Genomic DNA, 24,227 nt, shown 5'->3' with positions numbered 1-24,227 from the left:
TATATCAGATATTTACACTGCGATTCATAACGGTAACAAAATTGCAGCTCTGAAGTAACAGGATAATTTTATGATTGGGGTCAGCACAACATAAGGAACTGTATTAAAGGGTCGCAGGCTTAGGAACACATAAATCATACATCAACACTCAACAACAAAGAACGCTGGGAATGACGTAACTTATTTACATTTCAAGAACCAGTCTAAGTAGCTCAAGCTGGCTTTAAGCTCCCGAAGTTGCCATAAAGAACCTGTAACTTCTAATCCTCCTGTATCCACCTCTCCCCCACAAGACAGGGTTTCCTTGTGTAACAGTCCTGGCTGTCCTGAACTCCTTTTGTAGACCAGGCTGGCCTTGAACATGCAGAGATCCACTTGCCTCTGCCTCCCGAGTACTGGGATTAAAGGCCTGCGCCACCACCACCAGGGTCTTGCCTCTACCTCCTGAGTGCCGTGAATACAAACACAAGCTACCAGGAGTGGGTTTATGAAGTACTGGCATGGAACACAGGGCTTCGCGAATGCCAGGTAAACCTCCTACCAACTGAGCTACATCCCTAGACCTGTGAATGACCCGCTTCAAAATTCAACCTGCAGTTACAACCCAATAACTTAAAGCAGTGGTTCTCAGCCTTCCCAATGCTGCAACCCTTTAATACAGTTCCTCATGCTGTGCTAACGCCAGCCATAAATTATTTCATTGCTACTTCACAACTGTAATTTTGCTGTGAATTGCAATATACATATCTGCATTTTCTGATGACCTTAGTAAATCTCTGTGAAAGGGTCTTTCGACCCTGAGGGGTTGTGACCCACAGATTGAGAACCCCTGTGTTAAAGACTAATCCTCGTGGCTACATGTAACTATAGCTCATAATCCTTTAGGGGAAATGGAGAATCCTGCAAAGCTTTAAACCATCTTCCCATTTCTCTAATATGTTCTCTTCTTAATGGAGAGAAACATTTTGAGAGGTTGCATCTGTGCAGCTCTTGCTGCTTACAACACCCAGCAGCGCACAGATATTAGTATATGCAGGCCAACAGTTGCAATTCGGACACTTCCATCTTAGCAGAGCCTCGTACTAAGCTCCAGTAGGAACTGCAGAGGATTCTTGCTAGGGCTGTGACCTTCCCAGGGCCTTGAGATAGGGGCAAACACTCCTGGTTTTATGTGATACACAAGAGTTTAAACAGCAACCCCTCAAAGGGACTCATTCAACTAAGACACAGCGTGAGCGCCACAGCTAGCCAGAGACCTACACAGCTCACATCTCTGAGCTTTGGACTTTTTCTAGGTGGACTCAAGGGTCATTTAAGCCAACCTACAAATATCAGAAAGCAAAGAGGAGCCCAGAAAACCGCTGTCTCCCAACAGGACAAAAACAAAGGAGAGAGAGTCCACAGGACAGAGAAATGCATCCTTCCAAGCAAGAGCCCTCGGGCTACGCCAGCTCCACCAAGAGGACCAGAATTCAGTTCTGAGTGCTCTGATCTGGACTCGTCTCACTACACAGTTCACATACACACAGCTACAGACGTGACTTGGCCTGAGTCCCAGGCCTTTCAACTGCTCGCCCGACCACATGCCAGCTGGCTCTGATGTACACATGGGTCAGTATCGCCTCACTGGCGCGTGCCAGGTAGAGACTGCTGTTTATCACTGGAAAGGAAAAAGAAATGCTGTGCAATTTTGGGGAAAAAATGGTTTTTGTTTTTTTGTTTTTAATGATAGGGCCTCAAGTAGCCCTGTCTGACCTCGAACTTCTGGTTCTCCTGCTGTGCTTCCTGAGTGCAGGGGTCACAGACAAGGGCAACCCACTCAGCTGAGAAGCAGTTCTGAAGGAGTCCACACTGGAGATTAACCGCAGAGTGCCTGAGGGCAGACGATGGTTTCCAATTCAGCAAAGCACCCACCCTTCTTCCGCAGTCCCTGTTTTCAGTGGTGCTGGCGTTGGCCCCCCTGGCTGCTGTTAACTGGGATCAGCAATCCCTTCTGCATCTTTCTGTATAAATTGAGCAACTTTGATTTTTAAGTCCCTATCAAAAGTGTTCATCCCCTACAATGACTTCATAAACAACACAGAGAATTTGTAAGAGGTTGCGGTTGCGGGGGAGCAGGATTGGTGGGAAAGCAGTCAAACTATGCATCCTATTAAGGAGATTTTTAAAACTGGAAAAGCTGGGCTAGGGGCATGGCTCAGTTGGTAATGTGCTTGCCACACAAGCCCAAGGGCATGAGTTCAATCCCCAGAAACCACACATAAAAGCCATGCCTGGGAGCAAACAATTACAGACAGGAGGTTTCCTGGGGCTGCTAGCAGGTCAGTCTAGCAGAACTTAGGAGTTCCGGGTTCCAATGAGAGACCTTGCCTCAGGAAAGTAAGGTAGAGAAGGATTGAGGAAGATAACCGAGGTTGACCACACACACACACACACACACACACACACACACGCACACGCACACGCACACACATAACAACAATAATAAAATAATAGTAGTAGGAGTAGTAGTAATAATAATAATAAGCTTGATAAAGGGAGGAAGGCCCGTGGAATATCAGAACATATGTGAATATTTGAAATCACGAGGCGCAAATCTTCCTTCTGTCTATGTGGTTACCAACAGGAGTATTTGCCTGAAGGCTCAGCGGGGAATTTCTGGTCATGGCAAAATCATTTCCTTGCAAGAAAGGTTAATGGTTAATGAGGGCAAAGCCGTGTGGAGGGCCCAGGATGCCAGGTGCACACAGGGGACCCAGAGGCAGACAGCGATAAGAAGTCTGAGCGTGGGGAGGATTCACCATCTACGGGGTAATACGGACGGGAGCCAAGGGTTGAGCATTCACTGGAGTGCCAGGCCTCCTCCCTCAGCCAGTGAGCGGGAAAGGGAGATAGGGCACGTACAAAGGGCTTTCCACCCCACAGGAAGATGAGATTGGAAACCTCACAGCACAAAGAGATACACAATTGCATGTTCTAATCACCAATCACAAGGCCGTAGGGGCCGCTTGGAGGAGACAAACCAGACACTAACGGAAAGCATCCAAAATGAAAGTAAGAAAATGGCTGTGCGCGGTGGCAGCGTGGCATGCCTGCAGTCCCAGCGTGTGGGAGGCTTAGCAAGAGGTCTGCGGACAACCAAAACTACACAGTCAGCAGCAGCGTCGCCTGGGATGCTGTGCGAGGCACTGCCGCAAAGACGGGGAGAGGGAAGGAGAAGAAACTGCAGTGCTGGTGCCAAGCCGGAGACAGAGAGGGCTGTGCCCCTCTGCGAGCATCGTTTCAGAATCTCGCTCTACAGCACAAGAACCACTCTGCTCCTGTGCTTACATCGGCGGATCAACACTGGCTATCAACTAAACCAAAGGACTGTAGGAGTTGTGTGATTTGAGGTCATTTTTCCTCAAAATCATCTGTCCCGTCATCCTTAAAATCAAGTTTCGTCACGGGTTTAAACACCTCACTTCAAATTCTTTTTTTTTTAATTTTTTTAATGATTTATTTAACTTTTATTTTATGTGCATTAGTGTGAAGGTGTCAGATCTCATGGAACTGCATTTTTCAGACAGGTGTAAGCTGCCATGTGGGTGCTGGGAATTGAACCCGGGTCCTCTGGAAGAGCAATCAGCGCTCTTAACCGCTGAGCCATATCTCCAGCCCCCTCACTTCAAATTCTTAAAAGTGAATTGGACAAGTGTACAAAAAAAGCAACTCAAAATTTTCCTATTGTTTTAAGTCAACCAAATGTGTAAACGCTTCCATAACTCTACAGAGTTTATCATGCCTTGATAATAAAGCATCCTTCCGAAAGCAGCCTCTATGTCTTCCTCTTAGCCAGGCCCAGTGGGAGGCTACAGAGCCCTGGGTCACAAAGCCCTGCCATCTTTCTCCTGGGGCACATGCTTACATGGTACTTACTAAGCAGGAGACATGAGCTGGGCACCATCTTCACACTTCCTGCTGTGACACTCTGTGGGAGTAACACAGAGCCCAAGGCCACTCAGCAGCTCCCAGCCGAGCCCAGAGGCATCCAGCCCCAGCAGCCTGTTTGCCCAGAGCTCCAGGTACTCAGCTTGGTACGGACAGGCAACCCTGGTCATTCTACCCAAGCACCAGGGAAGGAGGTTGAATACCAACCAGCAAAATGAACTCCAGCTACACTTAACTCTAATCTCCACATTCTCCCAGCAAGATGGAGGTGGAGGCAGGAGAGTCACCAGAAGCTCATGAACCAGTCAGCCTGGAGTACCCTGCCTTATAAGGTGGAAGGAGAGAAGGAATTATTCTCTGACCTTTGCACCTGTGCCATGAACCAGGCAAGCCTACACACACGCGCGCACACTCACACATACACACACATGCATGCACGCACAGGCACAGACACACATACACATACACACACATGCATGCACGCACAGACACAGACACACACACATACACACACATGCATGCACGCACAGACACAGACACACACACACACACATACACACACATGCATGCACGCACAGGCACAGACACAGACACACACACATACACACACATGCATGCACGCACAGGCACAGACACAGACACACACACACATACACACACATGCATGCACGCACAGGCACAGACACAGACACACACACACATACACACACATGCATGCACGCACAGGCACAGACACACACACACAGACACACACACACATACACACACATGCATGCACGCACAGGCACAGACACAGACACACACACACACATACACACACATGCATGCACGCACAGGCACAGACACAGACACACACACACATACACACACATGCATGCACGCACAGGCACAGACACACACACACATACACACACATGCATGCACAGGCACAGACACAGACACACACACACATACACACACATGCATGCACGCACAGGCACAGACACAGACACACACGCACATACACACACATGCATGCACACACAGGCACAGACACACACACACATACACACATATGCATGCACACACAGGCACAGACACAGACACACACACACATACACACACATGCATGCACGCACAGGCACACACACATACACACACACACATACACACACATGCATGCACACACAGGCACAGACACAGACACACACACACACACCAACATCTTCAAGCAACACAATTATGAAAGTAGCATGAAGTAAGGATTTGATTTAAAATACTCCAGTTTCAGAAAAAAAAATGGGGAGAAGAAGTGTGTAAAGTGGTCAAATTGAATAGGGCTTTTGGCAAGGCTCACTAACATACAGGCTTATTATGCTATTTCCTATCACTTTTCCATTTGGAAATTTCCTAGTAAAAGATTATTTTCTTTCCAACTGTATGCTTGTACTCTTTATTTTAACCTGAAGGGTAGCAAGCATCAATAAATGCTAGCATCATTTAGCAGAAGGCTAACAGCGGTCCCCGCTGGCACTCCCAAGGTTTATGGGTGTACGGGGCAGTAAGCCCACCCTCTCACCTTCTCCTTGGTTCGAAGCTCATCAAACATTTGCTGAATCTCCAGTTTCCAGTCTTCCTGCATGGAGTGGAAGGACTCCTGGGGCATCTCTGTCGCCAGCGCCCCTTCGATCTCTGTCAGCTGTTGAAGAATCAAGGCAAACGAAGGGCGGATGTGAGGGTCTTGCTCCCAGCATTCTGCAACGAACAAGAATCACATCACTTTCCCGACTGGGTACAGCTGGGATGATCCCCAAAGACGGCCACGTTCCCAATCTGACACTTGTCACTAAACCAGAAGTCCCTGTCTGCAGGGCGTATCAGTGAGCGCCTGAGTGCCCTGTGACCCCAACCCCCAGCACCACGTCAGAGGTGAACAGAGACACGGTGGGATGAGCCTGCTGCTGCCCAAGTGTCAGTCAACACTTGGTTCACAGATGCATGTTTAATACGCTAAGGTCTCGCTGCTGCTGCAGAATCACATGGCCATAAAACACAAGCTCCCAAGCCAACATCTGGAAGATGTTATTATTGCAATAGAAAGTCTAAGTAGTAATTCCAACACTGGAGAGGTTGAGGCAGGATCCAGGTCCAGCCTGGATTTCACGGTGAGTTTGCAGCCAGCCTGGGGTACAGAGTGAGTCTGAGGACAGCCTGAAATGCATAATAAATTTTCATCCAGCATGGGATACAGAGTGAGTTCAAGGCCAACTTAGTGCACATAGCAAAACCCTATAAAAAATAAAAAATCAAAACTGATGAAGTAAATTCACAGCTCACAGAGAAAGGCAGCAAGCTTAACCACGAGTGGGTAACCAAAGGCCCAAACAAAGCCACTCTGCTGAGCCCTGAAGATGCTGACGATCACTATGTGGGCCTTCAGATGGAGGCTCAGAGCCAGCTCAGGGCTGTGCTGTCTGCTGCACACAGTGGGACAGCGGCAGGTAAGGCCAGGCACCACTGATAAAGCTGGTGGCTTTAAGTTACACGCCTGAAAATGCCTGTCACTCACTTCTCCAGCAGAGGTGGAGTTTCTCAGCACAGCACACTTCAAAGAAAAAAAAATTGAGATAGGGTCTCATATTAGCCCAGGCTCGACTGCAAACTCAAAGCAATTCTCCTGCCTCAGATTCTTGAACACTGGGATTACGGACATGAACTAGTGCATCATATTCATGTTTCCTTTGCTTTTAAATTTTACACATTTATTTATTTGTTCATTGCTCTATGTGTGCGGGCTCAGGTGTGCCACTGCATACAGTTAGAGGTCTGAGGACCACCCACGGGAGTCTGACCTCTTCTGCCATGTGGGGCTTGAACTCAGACTGTCAACCCTGGCGGCAAAATGTCTTTATGTGCTGAGCCATTTCATTAGCGCACATAATGCTTTTTTAAAAGTTAGAAAACATGACTGTTCCCATACACAACTTTCCTTGACCCTAGACTCTTGGGGTCAGGCTGAACAATACCTTTCATGAGCTTGGCAAACGGCTCAGGGCAGGTGGATGGAATGGGCAGCGTGAGCTTGTTGACGGCCACCCCATACGCCACAGCCAGTCCGTCGATGCCACGGTAAGGGACCTCGCCTGTGAGCAGCTCCCATAGCAGCACCCCATAGCTGGAAAGCAAAGTTCCCATGAGTGACTTGGGCTCAGCTCCCACTGGGATCAGCATTTCCAACTGACCCAAGAGCACTGCTCTCCCGGGATGGGAGGTGGCTCTGCCCCAGACCAGCTGGAACATGATGGGGCACACCTGCAATCCCAGCACGCAGGGGACGGAGGTGGGAAAATTATTACCTCCAGGCTACACAGTGTGACCCTGTCTCAGAAAGCTCCCCCATAAGGGGTGTGGAGAGATGGCTCAGCCATTAAAAGAGCCCTGGCTGCTCTTCCAGGACTCTGGTCCTAGCCCCAGCACCAACACAACAGCTCCCTGCTCTCTCCAACTCCAGTCCTGGGAATCTGATGCCCTCTTCAGGTCTCCACAGGCACTACATGTGTGTGATGCCCAATTTAGAAATTTTGAAAATAAAATTGGTTTATGGGGGAGTTAGTAGTTTTTAGAACTCTGACAGATAATTTCTTAAAAGACAGCTGAGCCAGGCAGTGGTGGTGCACGCCTTTAATCCCAGCACTTGGGAGGCAGAGGCAGGAGGATCTCTGTAAGTTCGAGGCCAACCTGGTCTACAGAGTGAGTTCCAGAATAGGAACCAAAGATACACAGAGAAACCCTGTCGAAAGGAAGAAAGAAAGAGAGGGGGGGAGAGGAAGGGAGGAAGAAAGAGAAGAAAAGACAGGTGAGTTCATTTGACAAGATCTTTACTGCTCTTTAAAATGCACATGCTCAGCTCTGCCCTCAGAGGTCTGAACCATTAACTCACCGCGGGAAAGCTCTGAAGAGTCCCCACTGTCCCCAAGATGCTGCAGAATTTTCACCTCAGTTCATAAAAGCCACAAGCAGAGCAGCTCCTTTCAAAGTCTTTTTTCATAAATTCTATATTCTAGTTTGATTACAAGATAGTAGACTTCTATGCGGCTTTTGCATGCCCTTCCCTTTTGGTTAATCCTCCACCCAGCTGCTGTGTGTCCCCATCTTCCCTTCCTCTAGCTCCTTAAACAGTCCCACCCCCAGTTCCACCCCTCCTCAGATAGCACCTAAGTTCTGCTGCCCCTGCCCTGAGACGTCCCTCTCCCAGCAGCTCCCGTTGAGTTTCCTGACTTCCACAAGCATGACAGTTTGATTAGACGCTGCATTGACTAGCAGGGAGGACGTGCAGTATTCATTTCCTTGCCTGGGTTACCTCACCCAGTATTATTTTGTCCAAGGCATCAATTTAGCCACAAGGTCAACCTGCCAAGCACAGATGCCCCTCACACAGCAGTGGCGTAGCTGTTGTGGGGTGACCAAGAGCTCCCTAGTGGATCTGATGAAAATCTCCCCCGAGGTTGCCATGTGTGGAAGTGAGGGAGCGACTTCTGGCGTACGCAAAGATTAAAGTGTGGGTTGTGACTTTGGGGGTTTGACATAAGCCGGATTAAAGAACGAGTCTCTTGCTTGTCCTACAGGTTCACTTTCCTCATCACTGTCACAAAGCCCCGAAGAAACCCCTGACCAGAGCAATCATTGTCCCTTACTCATAGCTTCGGATGTCCTGTCCACCACGGTGGGGACGACACAGGGAAGCAATCTCAATTCACGCCATGGTCATGGAAGTATCATCCCACCCCTTTCTTCCTGGCTGCCACAGTGTGAGCAGCTCTGTTCCCCATGATGCTCTGCTTCCCCACAGGCCCAGGAAACAACAGAGCCAAAGGCCCACGAGAAGAAGGCTTTCAAACTGAGCTTTCTTAAATTCAAAAGACAAACATTCCCTTCTTAAGGGTTAATCACCCTGGGAATTTTGTCACAGCCACAGAAAGCTGACTAACAGAAAACACGAGTCATTGCTGGGATGGTGCCTAACACTGTGGGTCGAAAGCCTTGGGCCAAGATTGTAGAAGGAGCTGGAGAAAGCCTAGAGTTCTGGAAGTCACCATGTCTACTGGGGCTCAAGATGAGGACGCTGAAGGAAATGAGCCCACGAGGGCTCCAGCAGAAGTCACCCTACACACCACTTGAGTTACATCCCGGCAATGCTGACATCTTGCCCACATCCTGAGATTTTGAATGAGGCTAAAATTTGAAGACAGGAGACTCCGTAATCTGAGAGAGAAAATTTCAACACAGCCGAACATTGGGGTTGCGGCACCAACTGCTTTTAGCAACTCGGATCAGGAGTGAGAAAGAGTGGAAATATTTTAAACACTTGCAGTTCAGCCAAAAAAGCCATATTTCCAATGGGCAGTGGTGGTGCACGCCTTTAATCCCAGCACTCGGGAGGCAGAGGCAGGAGGATCTCTGTGAGTCCAAGGCCAGCCTGGTCTACAAAGTGAATTCTAAGACATCCAGGACTACACTGAGAAATCCTGTCTTGGGGGAGGAGAGGCACATTTCCATGTGGCAGACAGACCTAGCCGTTAAAGAAATTATCAGCATTAAGAAGACAGGGACTTTGAACTGGAACAACCAGAAGGAAGTCTTGCTGTTCCTGAGAGGGCAAAGTGTGGAGCTAGAAAATGAGGAAATTGTGAGGGAGACCTTCTGGAGTCAGAGCTAGCAGGGGGAGCTGCCGGCAGCAAGCAGAGCCAGCTGAGGAGAAAGACCATCTGAGCAGCAGTTCACAGAACCAGCAATCAGAGCTGCCCAAGCCACATTCTGCTGGCCTGTGCCCCAGACATCAGGCACGGACACACGTAGGCAGTTGCAGGGCTCAGTTTTGCTTTGCTCTGATCCCTCCCTGCTATTTTCTTATTCCTCCTTCCCAGAGCTCGGTGTGTCATTGTGTCTCAAAGTGGGTAACTTCCTTTAAAAAAAAAAAATCACAGCTACCAGGTTGTTGTTGGTGTTGTTTTGTGTTTTGTTTGTTTGTTTTAGCTCAGTCGGTAAAGTGTCTGCTTCTCAAGCAAGAGGAACTCTGTTCAGATCTCCAGGACCTATATAAAAGAGTCAGGCATGGTCTCACATGTCTGTAATCTCAGCAGACAGGTGGATCCCAGGGGCCTGTTCACCTGCCGGTCTAGTCAATCAGTGAGCTCCAGACTCAAGCCTTATCTCAAAAGATAAGGTAAAGATAGCAGAAGACACTCAGTACCAACTTCTCACCTCCATGTGTGAACACACCGCACACACTCAATACACACATGCTTGCACACAATAACACACATATATGCATCCACTTAACATGCATGCGTGAACACACACTTAGTAACATACAAATTTTATAAAACACACATGCATTTGCATGTGCATACACAATCATATACATATGCACATATACACACATACTTAGATGTGGTGGTCTGAAAGAAAATGGCCCCCAAAGAAAATGGCACTATTAGGAGGTGTGACTTTGTTGGAGGAAGTGTATCACTGTGGGAGCAGGCTTTGACTTCTCTATTGCTCAAGTTTCCCTCAGTGTAACTGTCAGCTGACTTCCTGCTGCCTTCTGGTCAAGATTAGCCAGCACCATGTCCGCCTGCAGGCCACCATGCTCCCGATCATGATGATAATGGACTGAACCTCTGAAACTGTAAGTGAGCCACCCCAATTAAATGTTTTCTTTATATGAGTTACCAGGGTCATGGTGTCTTTCCACAAGAGTAATCCCAACTAAAATACTTAATGACACACACTTACCACACATGTACACACACTTAATAACACACACACATATACACACAATTCATAATGCACATGAACGCACACTTACTAATACACATGCATATACGATAACACGCAGAGAGATTTTGCCTTGAGTCTCAGAAAAGACTTTGAACTTAGAACTCTTGAGATTGGATAGATACGCCTGTATTGAGAGATGAGCAGGAGCCTTTTCGGACCAGGTGGAGTCTACAGGATAGATCTTAAACGTCCCTCTAAAGCTAATGGGTCGGAGCTTTGGCCCCAACCTGAGGCAGCAGAACCTCTGGAAGCAGAGCCTCATACGGAGGTGAATCACTGGGATCTGCCCTGGGAGGGTAGCCTGGGACCTCAGTCCCTTCTCCCTTCTCTTTCTCCTTCCTGGGCGACATGAAGGAAGCAGCTTAAATTGCCACAAACATCCAGCCACGATGTTCTGCCTCATCGCAGACACCCTGAGCCAAGTAAGCTTTCCTCTTTTAACTTAATCACCCCAGAGATCGCACCACAGGACCGGAAGTCGAGTGACAATTCTCTTGTCATTGCATCTGTGGCTGGCATTTTCTCTGGGCCACCAACCAGCTCCCCAATAAAGACACGGAGACTTATTATTAATTATGAATGCTTGAACTTAGCTTGGGCTTGTCTCACTAGCTCTTTTAACTTAATTTAACTTGTTTCTATTCATCTACACTTTGCTTCAGGGTTTTTCCTTTTCTTTCACTCTGTATGCCTTACATTCCTGCTTCCTCCGTGTTTGTCTGGTTGGCCTCTGGCATCTCTTTGGCATTTCTTTTTCTTTCTTTTCTGAGTTTAAATTCCTCCTCCTACTTCCCCTGACTGGAAGTTGTGTGTATAGCTCCTCCCTCACTATTGGCTGTTCAGCTGTTAGCTAGACCAATCAGATGCCTTTCGCAGGCAAGGTAAAACAGCAACACATCTTTACCCCATTGAATAAATGCACACATCATCTTTACACGGTTAAACAGATATTCCACAGCATAAACAAATGTTAGCACATCTTTACATAGTGAAGCAAATATTCTGCAAGGCACATCTAGATCAACACACTCAGAAGCTCTTTGCTATTCATGGCAGAATCAGGAAGCCCTGAAGCCTCCGCGGATCAAATACCACAGCAACCAGGGGTGGCAGGCAGACAAAGGAAGGCATATGCTCACCTCCAGATGTCGCTGCCCTTGGAGAACAGGGAGGACCTGATGACCTCAGGGGCCATCCAGGCGTAGGTCCCTGCAGCACTCATCTTGGTGGTCCTGTGCCACTCCCGTGCCAGCCCAAAGTCCGTGATCTTCAGTGTCTTGTTGCAGATGTCATCGTGTTCTATCTTCTCCAGCAGCAAAACTGCAGGGACAAGGGCGAGAAGGACCTCAGCACGTGGTTCCCCCTCCCACCCCGCGTCTGATTCCCAGCAAAACTGCAGGGACAAGGGCGAGAAGGACCTCAGCACGTGGTCCCCCCCACCCAGTCTGATTCTCAGCAAAACTGCAGGGATAGAGTAGGAAGGACCTCGGCACATGGCTCACTCCCTGCCCAGCTCTTCTAAGTCATCTATTCTGTTTTGCTTTATATTTTTAATAGCAAGACTCCATTTAAAAACTGTTTGCCCATAGAAACTTGTACACAGCACACCATGCGTGCATTCATACCCGCCTTGCATGACCCTCTATCTTTGTTCACCTTACCAGGGGTTGGACCTGGAGCTTTATGCACACAAGGAAGGCTCTACCACTAAGCCACATCCCCAGCCCTTTTCAACGGCTTCTGAAATACAGTCTTGATTGGGTAGCCCAAGCCTGCATTGTGACTGCAGTACATCCTACCCATGGCTCTCAGGTGTCTGTCAACGATGCATGTCAACAAGTAAGCTCCCTGCAGCTCCATTCTCTGCTCCTCTTCCTGCATGGGTTCATGCTCCCCCCTCCGACCCAGTCTTTCCCACCCAGTATGATCCCAGCACCCCATGGGGTAACCCTCTTCTTCCTGGGATGATATCCATGGGATCTGTTCCTGGAATGAGGCCATCTATAGGAGAGGTCGCATGCCCATGATGTCTGGGCAGCCAAGGTTGAGAACACCCACTCACCCTGTCGTGGTGCCCACTTGACCTGGCATGACTCAGCCAGGGAGAGGAAAGCAGAGGGGGCTCCTTGTATTTTTCTGTTGTCATTGTTCCTTTTCACCAGGAGGTCACAGTGTTGAGCATGACAAGGAAACCCCGCCCCAGCTTCCTAGCCACAAGAATGATTTTGGAGGGGAGAAGTAGAATTTAAAATGCGGTTTCCATCATGCTGTGCAATGTGAGCATAACATTGTCAACTCTTGTAGATAAAAAAAAAATAAATAAAATAAAATGCAATCTCATGGTAGCTGCCAGAGTCAAGGAGAGTGAGTCTGCATCCTGCCACTCACTCCCAGCAGCGTGCAGCCCCGAGCAGGCAGAGCTTCAAGGCACTCTTCCAGCACGGTGCAGCTGCAGCGGAAAGTAAATGATTCCTAGGGGCAAGAGCCTTTCACCAAGATATCTCAGTTAGAATCAGTTATCAAAGACAACACAAGAAAAATAAATGTTCCCCTCCAAGAAGTCCCGTCCTAATCAAAGCAGGGTGCCCTTCCTGCTGGGTGCACGAGAGACTGCTACCAATAGATGACATATTAACATGGCTCATTATCAAACATCGTCTGCAAAACCCTCACAGACATCTGAACCCAGGGACACACCATGACTTCATGAAATTGGAAATGCAGAAGGTAAACCCATCAGAAGCTGATCACCCAGCTCAGCCCGCACTTGCTGGTGCCTGCCCGTCTTTTGGGCTGGGCTGTTAATTTATTCTTTAGCTAATACTTCTCTGTGCACTTACATATAAAACTTAACTCCAGAAATGATTTTACCACTCCTTCAAGTCCCCATAGATACTCTGGACTCTGTATGTCTCAATGGATGCTTGGCTAGCCTCCATCAACAAATGCTGGGCTAGCCTCCATCAACAGATGCTGGGCTAGCCTCCATCAACAGATGCTGGGCTAGCCTCCATCAACAGATGCTGGGCTAGCCTCCATCAACAAATGCTGGGCTAGCCTCCATCAAAAGCAGACCACCCATTCTAACCGTAAAAATACAGTCGGCCGTCCATCTCCCACATTTTTTACACATTTCAGCTCTTAATACGCCAGACATCAGGGAAGGCAGTTTATAACCTAAGAACGCCACCCAAGATCCCAGGGCTGTGAGCAGAAATGACCCTGTCTGGAGGCTCTGGCATCCTCTATCCGTGCCATGACATCCCATGGAGACAAGGCAACCAAAAACACCTGCAGACTGGATGGGCGTTCAAACAGTACTTCCTGTAAGCTAAAAGCCTATTTTGTCCTTTTGAATTTTAAGAAAAATAAATCCTATTTAAAAAGAGATGTAGCCCCTAATCCTTTCAGTGGGTGCTATTAACCACAGAAACAAACACCAATGATTAGCCCCTACACCCAGCTTCTGCCCCGCCTGCCCCCACTCTTTCTCTGACTTCAGTTGTAAGGGCTGAAAAGGACTTGCCGCCCTGTAAAACCGATTTCACAGACTCTCTTCCCCTCATTATCTCATTCTTGCAACAAGTGGACAGGAAGGTGTGGTCTGAATGAGAAACGACTCCACACAACCACGAGCGTCAATACTTGGTCCTAAGCTGGCAGCACTGTTCTGGAAGGTTGTGGAACTTCTAGGAGGTGGAGCCTGCCTGGAGGAAAGACCTCACAGGAGGCAGGCCTTGAGGCTTTAGAACTCGGCCTTACTTCCGGCTCCCACTCTGCTTTCTGACCACGGACAGAGAGCGACCAACTCGTACACTCCCGCGGCTGATCATGGAGGAGATGATCCGCCTCCTGAACTTACGAGCCAAAGGACACACTTCGTCCCTCTGATTTGATCACAACAATGGGCCAAGTCACTAATGCAGGAGGCACAGCAGCAGCAATGAAAGCGGACCTCGAAAAAGCCCTCGTCCCCAGATCCACACCACGTGTGAGGCCAGAGCTTGGACTCCACAACACAGGAGAGCAGCTAGGAGGGAGAGCTGGGCTCTGGCCAGCAAGGAGCCAGCTTCCTTCCAGGCAGGAGGGTGGGCGGGCGGGCAGGAAGGCAGCCCCTGCTAGCGGTTGTCCTGCCCCTGCCGTGGTTTAGAAGCCAGCCGCTCTTTCCCTGGGTCCAAAGTTCCCCTAGCAACTGGCACTGTGAACTCCAGATCAACACAAAACGAGTTAAAATAACACCTCAGTACCAACTGTGGGCCAGAGCTCCACAAAAGGTCCCATTGTGTGGGACTCTCTTCCCAACTGGCATGGCAGAATTCCTGAAATTCCTTATCTTTTGGGCAATGTGACCGAAACCACAACTTGCCACCTCAACAGGTAAATTAGACCTGGGCCTCCCTCCAGGTCTCGCCAGGTTTCAGGTGCACGCAGGTTGGGCCGGCTTCCACTTCCGGTCCCTCGACGTAGGAACAGACATAGACAGGGCTGACTGTCTGGATCAGTCACGTTAAGCAGGTAGGCTTGCTGGCCTCAGAAATGTTCATTCTCCTCAGCAGCTGAGCTGGGAGCCTTCGAGAACCTTCTCTGGGACTGCGGCAAGAGCTCTCGGCCCTGTCTGGTGCTCTTTCAGGACCAGGCCTTGTGCTTGGCCACCCACCCCACCATGAGTCTCTCTGGAGTCTCCTCTTGGCCTTTGTCCATTTGTTGGCATGAAGACTTTTTTTTAAAGCAATTACAGTATACACTTTCTGTTCTCTCCAACATTTATGGGGTCACTGAATCCAGACTCTGTTCTGTGAGACAGATGGGTCTCAATTAATCTTTAACTAGAAATGCATTATTTAAAAAAAATCGACAAGTAGAGAAAAGGAGTAAAGGAGAAAGCATTTACAAGCAGCACTGATCTCGGGCCAGGGTCACAAGGTGACCTGACGAATGTCCGTTTTGCACACAGTAGGGGCATTGGCTATGAAAGGGAAGGGAGCCGTCCACATTTACCATACCATACCTGCATTTCTTCTCATCTCAGCCCCCTTCCCACCTCAGCCCTCTTCCCTGAGCTACGGAAGAAGGGCCTGCCCCTGACCTGGCTGTTTGCCACCTTTTGATATGATCTTACCAGCTCTTGTATTCCCCACACGAACCCCATGTTCTAACAATTCTGGTATCCAAAGTCGTTGCAAATTTTAAAACAAAACAAAAACCACAGCCTCGTCTCTGTGTCCCCACCTCCTAGCCTGTGCTCACTGTGTGAAAAACCCACCAGCAGTAAGCCAGGCTCTCTGAACGCCTCATGGGTTTTTCACACCAACGGGATCCTGCTTCATATTGAACAATCAGCAGAGAGCCCTTTCCTGGTGCCTTCCCCCTAACTTGACTGGAAGCTTCCCTCTTTTCTTCTAAAGATTTATCGGCACTGTGTGTGTAAGTGCTTTGTCCCCATTATATATGTGCACCATGTGCCTCCCCAGAGCCCTCAGAAGCCAGAACAGGCCGTCAGAGCTCCTGCAACAGGAACCACCTTATGGATGCTGGGATCGTGGCAACTGGACCTGGCATTTTTGTGGATTTTGTTGTGTTTTTTGTTGGCTGAATGGGTAAACAAATAACGAAGACTTTATGTGAGGAATTTTCAGGAGGAAGAGAAATTATCACAAGCTCTGTCACCTTATGTCACCTGACAAGTGTAAAATCACCTCTGCCCTCCTGAGAAAGGGTCACACCCTGCTCACAAAGGAAGAGGCTGTAAAAAACAATCACAGCCAAGCAGGTGTCCTCAGAGCACACTGCTCCCCAAGCCTAGTCCTAGCCCCACCTTCGCTGACCATTGACCATCCTTAGAGAACCCCTTCCCTGGCTTGCTTCGCCTCCAGGCTGTTCCTGCTGGTGCCCAGTCTTCCCAAAAGATCTCCAGACCCCTGGCTTTTCTGACCCCTCTCCTCCTTCCCTCATTCTGACTCCTGGATTTCTTCCGTTGTCATGGAAGACTGTTCGCAACTCTGCATGGAGATTTCTATCAGCTCAGTAAGTTAACAGTGGAGGCACCTATAGAAAGCAGGCTGGGGCTGAGGAGACGGCTCTATCAGTGGAGTACCTATAGATGAGAGACCCTCAGGAACTAAGACCAAGGTGGACAGACGCTCAGACCACACACACACACACACACACACACACACACACACACACACACGTGCAAGAAAATAAGGACTGGGGACATGGTTCAGGGGTTAAGAGCACTGACTGCTCTTTCAGAGGACTCAGGATTGTTTCCAGCATCTACAGGGTCACTCAAGACCATCTGTAACCCCAGTTTTATGGATCTGATAACCTCTTATGCCTTTAGTGGGCACCAGGCATGTACCTGGTGAGCAGATTTACATGCAGACAAAACACCAATGCATAGAAAATCAAAAAGAAATAAAGGAGATTTTTAAAAATAGAAGAAAAATTTCAGCCAAGTGGTGAACCAAATGAATACATCCCAAGTCTCCAGGGAATCAAAAAAAAATCAAAGTATGTGATGATTTATCCATTAATCATCCACAATGTGAGCTGGTGTGTGAGGGTCACTTCTTTTCACCGCTGCTCTCTGGGCAGTCTCTGAGGGCACCATCATCAGACGAACAACGGAACCTTGTTCCTCGGCTCCCTGTGCACACACACCCTCGCATGGCACCAAGGCTCAGGGCCTGGTCACACTGGAAGCATTTCCTCCCACAGACTCACGCCGGTCTTGCCATCCAGCCACACCTTAACTGCTACTGCTCCCTATAGTGCTGTTTGCCTCCGTGGTAACGTTTACCCAGCAGCCCTTGCAGTGAAGAACCACAGGGCAGATTTTCCCCCACAGGACTTGAGTCGGTCTCCAATACACACTATCACAAACCAGGGTGCTCTGTGATTTGAGCACGGTCATGCAGTCACCGGGAGATGATGCCAGAGGATGTAGCTCAGCTGGTGGAGTGCGTGGCTAGCGTGCAGGAAGCCCCGGATTCCAACCCACTCCTGGACGGCATAAAGGGGCGGGGTGGTACATGTTTATCACCCCAGCACTCAGGAAGTAGAGGCAGAAGGACCAGAAGTTCAAGGTCATCCCTGACTGCCTACAGAAGTGAGACCAGCCTGTTACACATCAGATTCTGTCTCAGAAAAAAAAAATCAGCTCTGAGTGGCCTTAAGCTAAAGCCCTGACCTTTGAAGAGTCTGGTAATGTTAAACCCTCACGTTCTGGCGTAAGCAAGCATAGACTAAACTAATGGCCTCACACCTAGATTCCTGGAAGCTATTTTTGTGGGACAGCAATGACATCCTCCCCTCACCTCCTGCCTGCCTTGATCCCTTCTCCTCATTGGCTAGTCACTGAAAACAAGAGTCAGGGCTGGGGGTGTAGCCCAGAGGCAGAGCACTAGCCCTGTGTTCTACCCAGCAATGAAAACACATATATACAAGAAATAAACAACACAAGTCACATAGACCAGTTCTAGGCACACAATGCTCCCAGGCAGAGGCAGCAGAGTCCCATGGGTCCACAGGTCTGACCGTGTGTACCTGGCCTCAAGCTCTCCATCCCAAGATGCTCCTTCAGCTTCCTGTGGCCTCTGTTCTGAGATGGTTCGCTCTCCTCCACCACCACCCTCTCTCCAGCTGACTACCTGGCAGACATGCTAAGCACTAACCCAGCATGACTGCCAGTCCATCTCATTAGAGTCTGATGACAGAGATGTCACTGTCCCTTGCCTTGCCCTAGTGTTCTTGTGACCCAGAAAGGGCTAAGGAGGTTTAGATACATCCTGGAGCACAAGGTGTTTGGTTGGGTTTTTTTTTTCTCCTCCTCTTTGAATGTATACATAAAGCCTGCTGGCTCTCCTGGCTCACATCTATCATTCCAGCTGCTCAAGAGGCTGGGATTTGAAAGTTCAAGGTCTGCCTGGGCTACAGAATTCCTTCAAGGCCAGACCGTGTCTCAGAACAAAAACAGAAGGAGGTCTGAGGATGCAACTCAGGGAGCGATTGAGGAATTTCTCAGGAGACCCTGGGCTCCATCCCTATGGGGCAGGGGGCAGTTTCCGTGGCTCCTCAGAATGGTTTTGTGCAGGCCGCACGGGCAGACAGACAGACAGGTCAGTCAGCAATGCTGCTCCATGCTGTGCCAGTCTCGGGGCCCAGTATTTCTTTACCACCATGAAGCTCAAAACCTGCAACTTTGGGGCTGCAGGGGGCATGGTTCAGTGGGTGAAGGACTTGCTGTGCAAACATGAGGACCAGAGTTTGATCTCCCAGAACCCGAAGGACAAAACAGGCATGGTGGCACTTGTTTATAATCCAGTGCTGGGCAAGTGGAGGCCCCTGGGGCAGGATGGCCAACAAACCTAGCCAGACTGGCAAGACCCTGTACACACACACACACACACACACACACACACACACACACACTCCTGCAGCTTTGGCTCAACTCTCAGTCAGAAAGGGCAAAAGTTGTCTATTTCATTGATGCTTCATCACAGACAAATTCCCAAGAAGTAGCAAGACTGAAAACACACTAGAAAAGAAAATCTGTCCAAAGGTATAGAATCGACAAGCATGGTGGCCCATGCCTTTAATCCCAGCACTCAGAAGACAGAGGCACGCAGATTTCTTAGAGTTCGAGGCCAGTCTGGTTTACAGAGTGAGTTCCAGGACTGCCAGGGCTGTTCCACAGAAAAACCTTATCTCAGAAAAAAATAAAATAAAGAAGATAAAGAAAGAAAGGAAGGAAAAGAAAAGAAAAAGGAAAGGAAAAAGAAATAAAGGGTAAAATCTTCCAACAAACTCAAATTCAAGCCTTTGTTTAAGCAGTCATTCCCCACACTGGCTGGGGCGCAAGCCTCCCCTGCTCTCCAGCCATGTGGGTTGACTGCGGAGTGAAATAGTATTGACTCAAAGCCCTGTTTACAGCCCATAACTCACTCCACCGTCGGCAAATAGTGCAGTCAGACACAACCTGCTGAAGCCGTGCTGCACCCCACAGCCAGAGCGAGAAGGAAAGGCTCCCACACTGGAGGGCATCCCAAAATACTCAGGGGTTCACTGAACAGATAAAACGGGCATCAAGGACAGGGCCGATGGGCCTCATCATGATTTGAACATTGTGGGCCACATTCGATTAGCTCTCTTCATTCTAATCAAGTCATTATAATTATAGTGATATCAGAACAAATCCTTGGCCGAGATGGTGTCTAGCCAGCCAGCTAACCCATTTAGAGTGCTTTTAAATGTTTTTTAGTGCTTTGAGACAAGGTCTCATACAGCCCAAGCTGGCTTCAAACTCAGGACGTGTCTTAAGATAACCTTGAACTTCTGATTTCCCAGCCCCACCTTCAGAGTCCAAGAACTACAAGGATCTGCCCCCAAGCCCAGTTTCTGGGATGCTAGAGATGCAGCCCCGTGCTAAGAAAGCACTCTCGGAACTGAGTTATAGCTGCCGCTTGCAACTGCAACATTTTAAAATAAAGGAAGCCTCGTCTGTCTTTAAAGAAATTAAAAATACCCTAGGATGTTGGGCTATTTCTTCCGGGGATGAAAGATTTTCCAAAGCTAGATTGGGGGAAACTGCTTCCAAAGTACAAAGCATCTCCCAGACCTGCGGAAGTCTAAAGTGGGCTGGTGTGAACAGAAACCATGTAACTTCTTATTTTAAAAATTATTTCAAAGTATTGGGAATTCCTTCAAAGTTCACCTCTCACGTGAAAGTGCACAAGCAAGGATTCCCACACACTCCTGTGCTACACACACTAACAGGCATGCACTGCTTGTGAGCATGTGGTGGGCCCCTCAAGACGCACTGAGTCAGGTCCAGGGAGATAGCTCAGACAGTAAACACTTGCTTGCAATCGTGCGTACCTAAGAGAGAGCCCTAGAAGCCCTGTGTAAAAAGCCGGGAATGCTGATGTGTGCTTGTAATCCCAGCACAGGGAAAGAAACAGGTGGAATGTCAAGGTTCACTAGCCAGTCAGTCTAGCCTAGTATGAGAACGTTTCTAGGTCAGAGATTCTGTCTCAGTCAAGGGTAAAAGGTACTGGAGCAACAAAAAAGTCCTGAGGTTGTCTTCCGGTCTCTACATGTGTGTGCTTGCAACTGCACACACAGAGAACCAGACTGGGTACAACGCAAAAGCAGGAGCTCCAGCCTTGAATCTTTGGTGCAAGGATTGAGGCATCTTGAGCAGTCAGCAGAGGCCCTCCAGGGTCAGGCTTTCCAGGCAGGTGGAGTCTTACATTGTCCTGTGGCAGGAGACTACGTACACATTGCTCTCATGACAACACACTTGTAGGAACTAAGAACAGACTGAGAGCAGACTCTACTACCATGACGTATGCACATAAATTAGCTCCTCACAGACCATGCTGCGGTGCAGAAGGCTCAGTCAACTGCTCGCTGTGCCAGCACGAGGACGGGACCCGGGTTCCATCTGCAGAACCCGCATAAGAACCCCAGCCTGGCAGCACGCTCTTACAGTTCCAGCAGTGGGGAGGCCCAGACGGGAGAACCCATGGGGCTCAACGGGTCAGCCAGCCTAGCCAAATCTGGTGCCTTCCAGGGATGTATAAGGCACCTAAGGAAGCACACTCAAGGTTTACTTCAGGCCTTCACATGCAGGAGCACACACACGCACCTGGACATACAGAAATACATACACACAAAAACATGTATGACACTGGTCTTAAAGCAAACCACTGCAGGGACCTTCATGTAGTCAGCTGAGACACACCACCACTTCTTCACGACTTGCTTCCTTAGACTTGCTACTCAGGGCTGGAGCAGCTGAGATATAAATTAGAAAGACTGAGGGCCATGAGATGCTCATGCATAGCCACAACTTTCGATTTATTCATAATAAATTTGCATAATAGAATATGTTTGTAACTTTCAAGTACATTTCTGTACTGAAGGATTTGATAGCAAAAGGAAATCCAGGCAAGCAGACAAGGAAAGTCCCATTCATTCCCCTGGCTACCGTCTTTCTGCAGAAGACACTGGTGTCCTTCCAGCTAGCTCCTGTCCTGGCAGGTTTCTGAGGTCAGATGGGCAGGCAACACAGGCTGGTCAGCACCAGCCCTGCCTGAACCCTTTAGTCTTGCAAGAGATTCCATTTCAGTCTAGGGAAGGGGAGGCTCTTCTAGGGAAAAGGCAACTTCAAACAGCAATGCTCTCTAGCTCGCATACACAGCAAAATCTTAATAGGGCTTGTGTTTAGCTCACGTGTCAGCTCTCTGCTAACGTCTGGAAAACCCACTCTGACTTACAGATACGGTAACGGATGCCAACCAGATATTTCAGATTCCCAGAACCATACTAGATCCGTGCACCTGTTCTCAGTTCAAATAAGCGCTTCTGGTTTGCAGAAAAGATTCCTATGAACAATAATAAGGTCATATTTCATATACAGAGACATCTGAATGACAAGGTTTTGGGGAATCCCAAGGATAGGAAGCTGTGGTCACGGTGAGGTGATTTGGGGGCACAGTACCCCGGCGGAGTGCCTGCTTAGAATGCATGAAGTCCTGCGTTTGCAGCGTGTACCAGGAAAAAAGGAATTCGAAACTTGTAAAGTGGAAGGAAATGAGGAGGGGGTTTGATGACGGCCAGCAGGTTAGACATACTCTGCTGAAGGTCAGGGCTGGCAAACTGTGCAAACGAATTGGGAGACTTACACAGACATAAAAACACTCCCTGGGGGTTCCTGCAGGTCCAGAGAGTAACCAGAATTATCTACAAGCAAGTCTGTCCCTGTCTTTTAAAAAGGTGCCCAAAGGTAATAACCCAGGGTGAGTACGAATCGACCTAAAGCAAGTTCATCAGGATCCCAGGAAGATCCCTCTCTTTGCTACTGGCACCCGCTTCCCTTAGGGCTAGCCCCACTTACTGTTGCTGGACTTGAGGTCGCGGTGCAGAATAGGCACCACCGCTTCCTCGTGCAGGTAGAGCATACCGCGGGCGATCTGCACTGCCCAGTTGACCAGCACGTGCGGGGGGATGCGGAGTGCGCGACGCGGGCCTGGCGCGCGGGGATCCTGTGCGGCGGCTGCCAACGCCCGGTTGAGCGCCCCGCCGCGCGCGAACTCTAGCACCAGGCAGAGGTGCGGCTGCCGTAGGCACACACCCCGCAGCTGGATGATGTTGGGGTGCCGCAGCATGGCGAAGAGCCGCGCCTCCCGCCGAACGCTCTCGGCCGCCGCCGCCGCGTCCTGCTCAGGGTCCCGACGTGCCGCCTTCACCGCCACCTCCTGGCCCTGCCAAGTGGCGCGGTACACCTGGCCGAAGCCGCCGGCACCAATCAGTTCCTTGAGCTCCAGACGCTCGAAGTCCACATGCACCGGTGAGCAGGGCCGCGGCGGGGGCGACGCAGGCGGCGGCACCTGGCCACACGGCGCCACGTAGCTGGCGGGAAAGATGCCCAGGCGCCTCTGCACTTGGCCGGCCCACCAGCCCTCGTCGCCTGACACCGCGGCGTCCTGGGACAGCACCTCCACCAGCTGGCCGCGCCTCAGGCTCAGCTCGTCCTCGCCGCGCGCATCGTAGTCGTAAAGTGCGGCCCACATCCCGGAGGAGGAGCACCCCGAGTCACCCCGTGTTGGGGACCGTGGTGTATCTGCCGTTCCCTCGGTTCCAGGCAGCTCCATAGGGGTGACTGAGAGGTCGCTAGAGGAGCAAGTGCCGTAGCCACCACCTCAGCTTCCCCGGTCTCCAAAAGTGCGCTTCATCCGTCCAAACCAACAGGAAAGGGGTGCAGAGATTGAGCGGGACAACAGAGGTCACGCCCACTGCCCGAGGGCTCTTGTTTGGCTAGCTCTTGCTTGTGCCTCTGGCGCAGACGCCGGGTGCTGAGCCTGTCGTGGACTCCCGCGCGCTCCCTAGTAGTCACTCCCTCGGCCCCGCCTCCTCGGCCACTAGGTCTTCCAGGTTCCCCTGGCACCAGTCCTGTCCCTGCCGAGTTCGTTACCCCGGGTGTCCACCCTCCAGGTTCATTAGTCCCGCCCTCCGGGTTCTTTAGCCTCAGGAACTAGCCCAGGAGCCTGACCTGAACCCGCCTCCTCGATCTGACACGCCCTCTGTCTGTCCATTCCGCCAAGTGGACACTTCTGCCCCAGCAATTCTGCTCTCTGGGACCCGGTCCTCGCTCCAGACTTCCCTGGTTCCACCCCGGGTGCCCGCCCTTCCTTTCCAATTGCATTCTCCAAGTTCATTGGTGCCCCTGGATCCATCCCTCCAGGTCATTAGCCCCTCCCTGGTGCCCACCCTTTCAAAGTTCATTCTCCACGTTCATTGGTGCTCCTGGAGCCACACCTCAAGGTCTATTTACCTCGTCCTGGTGCCAGCCTTCTTGGCCCTTCCCTCCACTCATGAGTAACCCTGAATCCCCACCCCGGGGCCAACTTCTACAGGTCCTCTAGGGCTCCGGACACGGCCGGCGAGTGACTGTCTCCAGGATCTGCCCAACC

General features: G+C 49.9%; 1 protein-coding gene across 1 annotated transcript in view; it reads right to left on the bottom strand.

Annotated features, from left to right (window-relative positions):
* Positions 1-23,925, bottom strand: part of Map3k21 (mitogen-activated protein kinase kinase kinase 21) — a 32,233-nt gene extending 8,308 nt beyond the window's left edge. The window contains exons 1-4 of the mRNA XM_075977697.1: positions 22,652-23,925; positions 11,889-12,069; positions 6,936-7,084; positions 5,489-5,664 (exon numbers count right to left, since the gene is read on the bottom strand). Coding sequence (XP_075833812.1) covers positions 5,489-5,664; positions 6,936-7,084; positions 11,889-12,069; positions 22,652-23,408 — 1,263 coding nt within the window. The 5' untranslated portion in view covers positions 23,409-23,925. The remainder of the gene's footprint in view (positions 1-5,488; positions 5,665-6,935; positions 7,085-11,888; positions 12,070-22,651) is intronic.
* Positions 23,926-24,227: the final 302 nt, after the last annotated feature.

The sequence above is a fragment of the Microtus pennsylvanicus genome, chromosome 6, assembly GCF_037038515.1.
Source record: "Microtus pennsylvanicus isolate mMicPen1 chromosome 6, mMicPen1.hap1, whole genome shotgun sequence".
Lineage (NCBI taxonomy): Eukaryota > Metazoa > Chordata > Mammalia > Rodentia > Cricetidae > Microtus > Microtus pennsylvanicus.
This window is presented reverse-complemented; position numbering and strand designations above follow the sequence as displayed.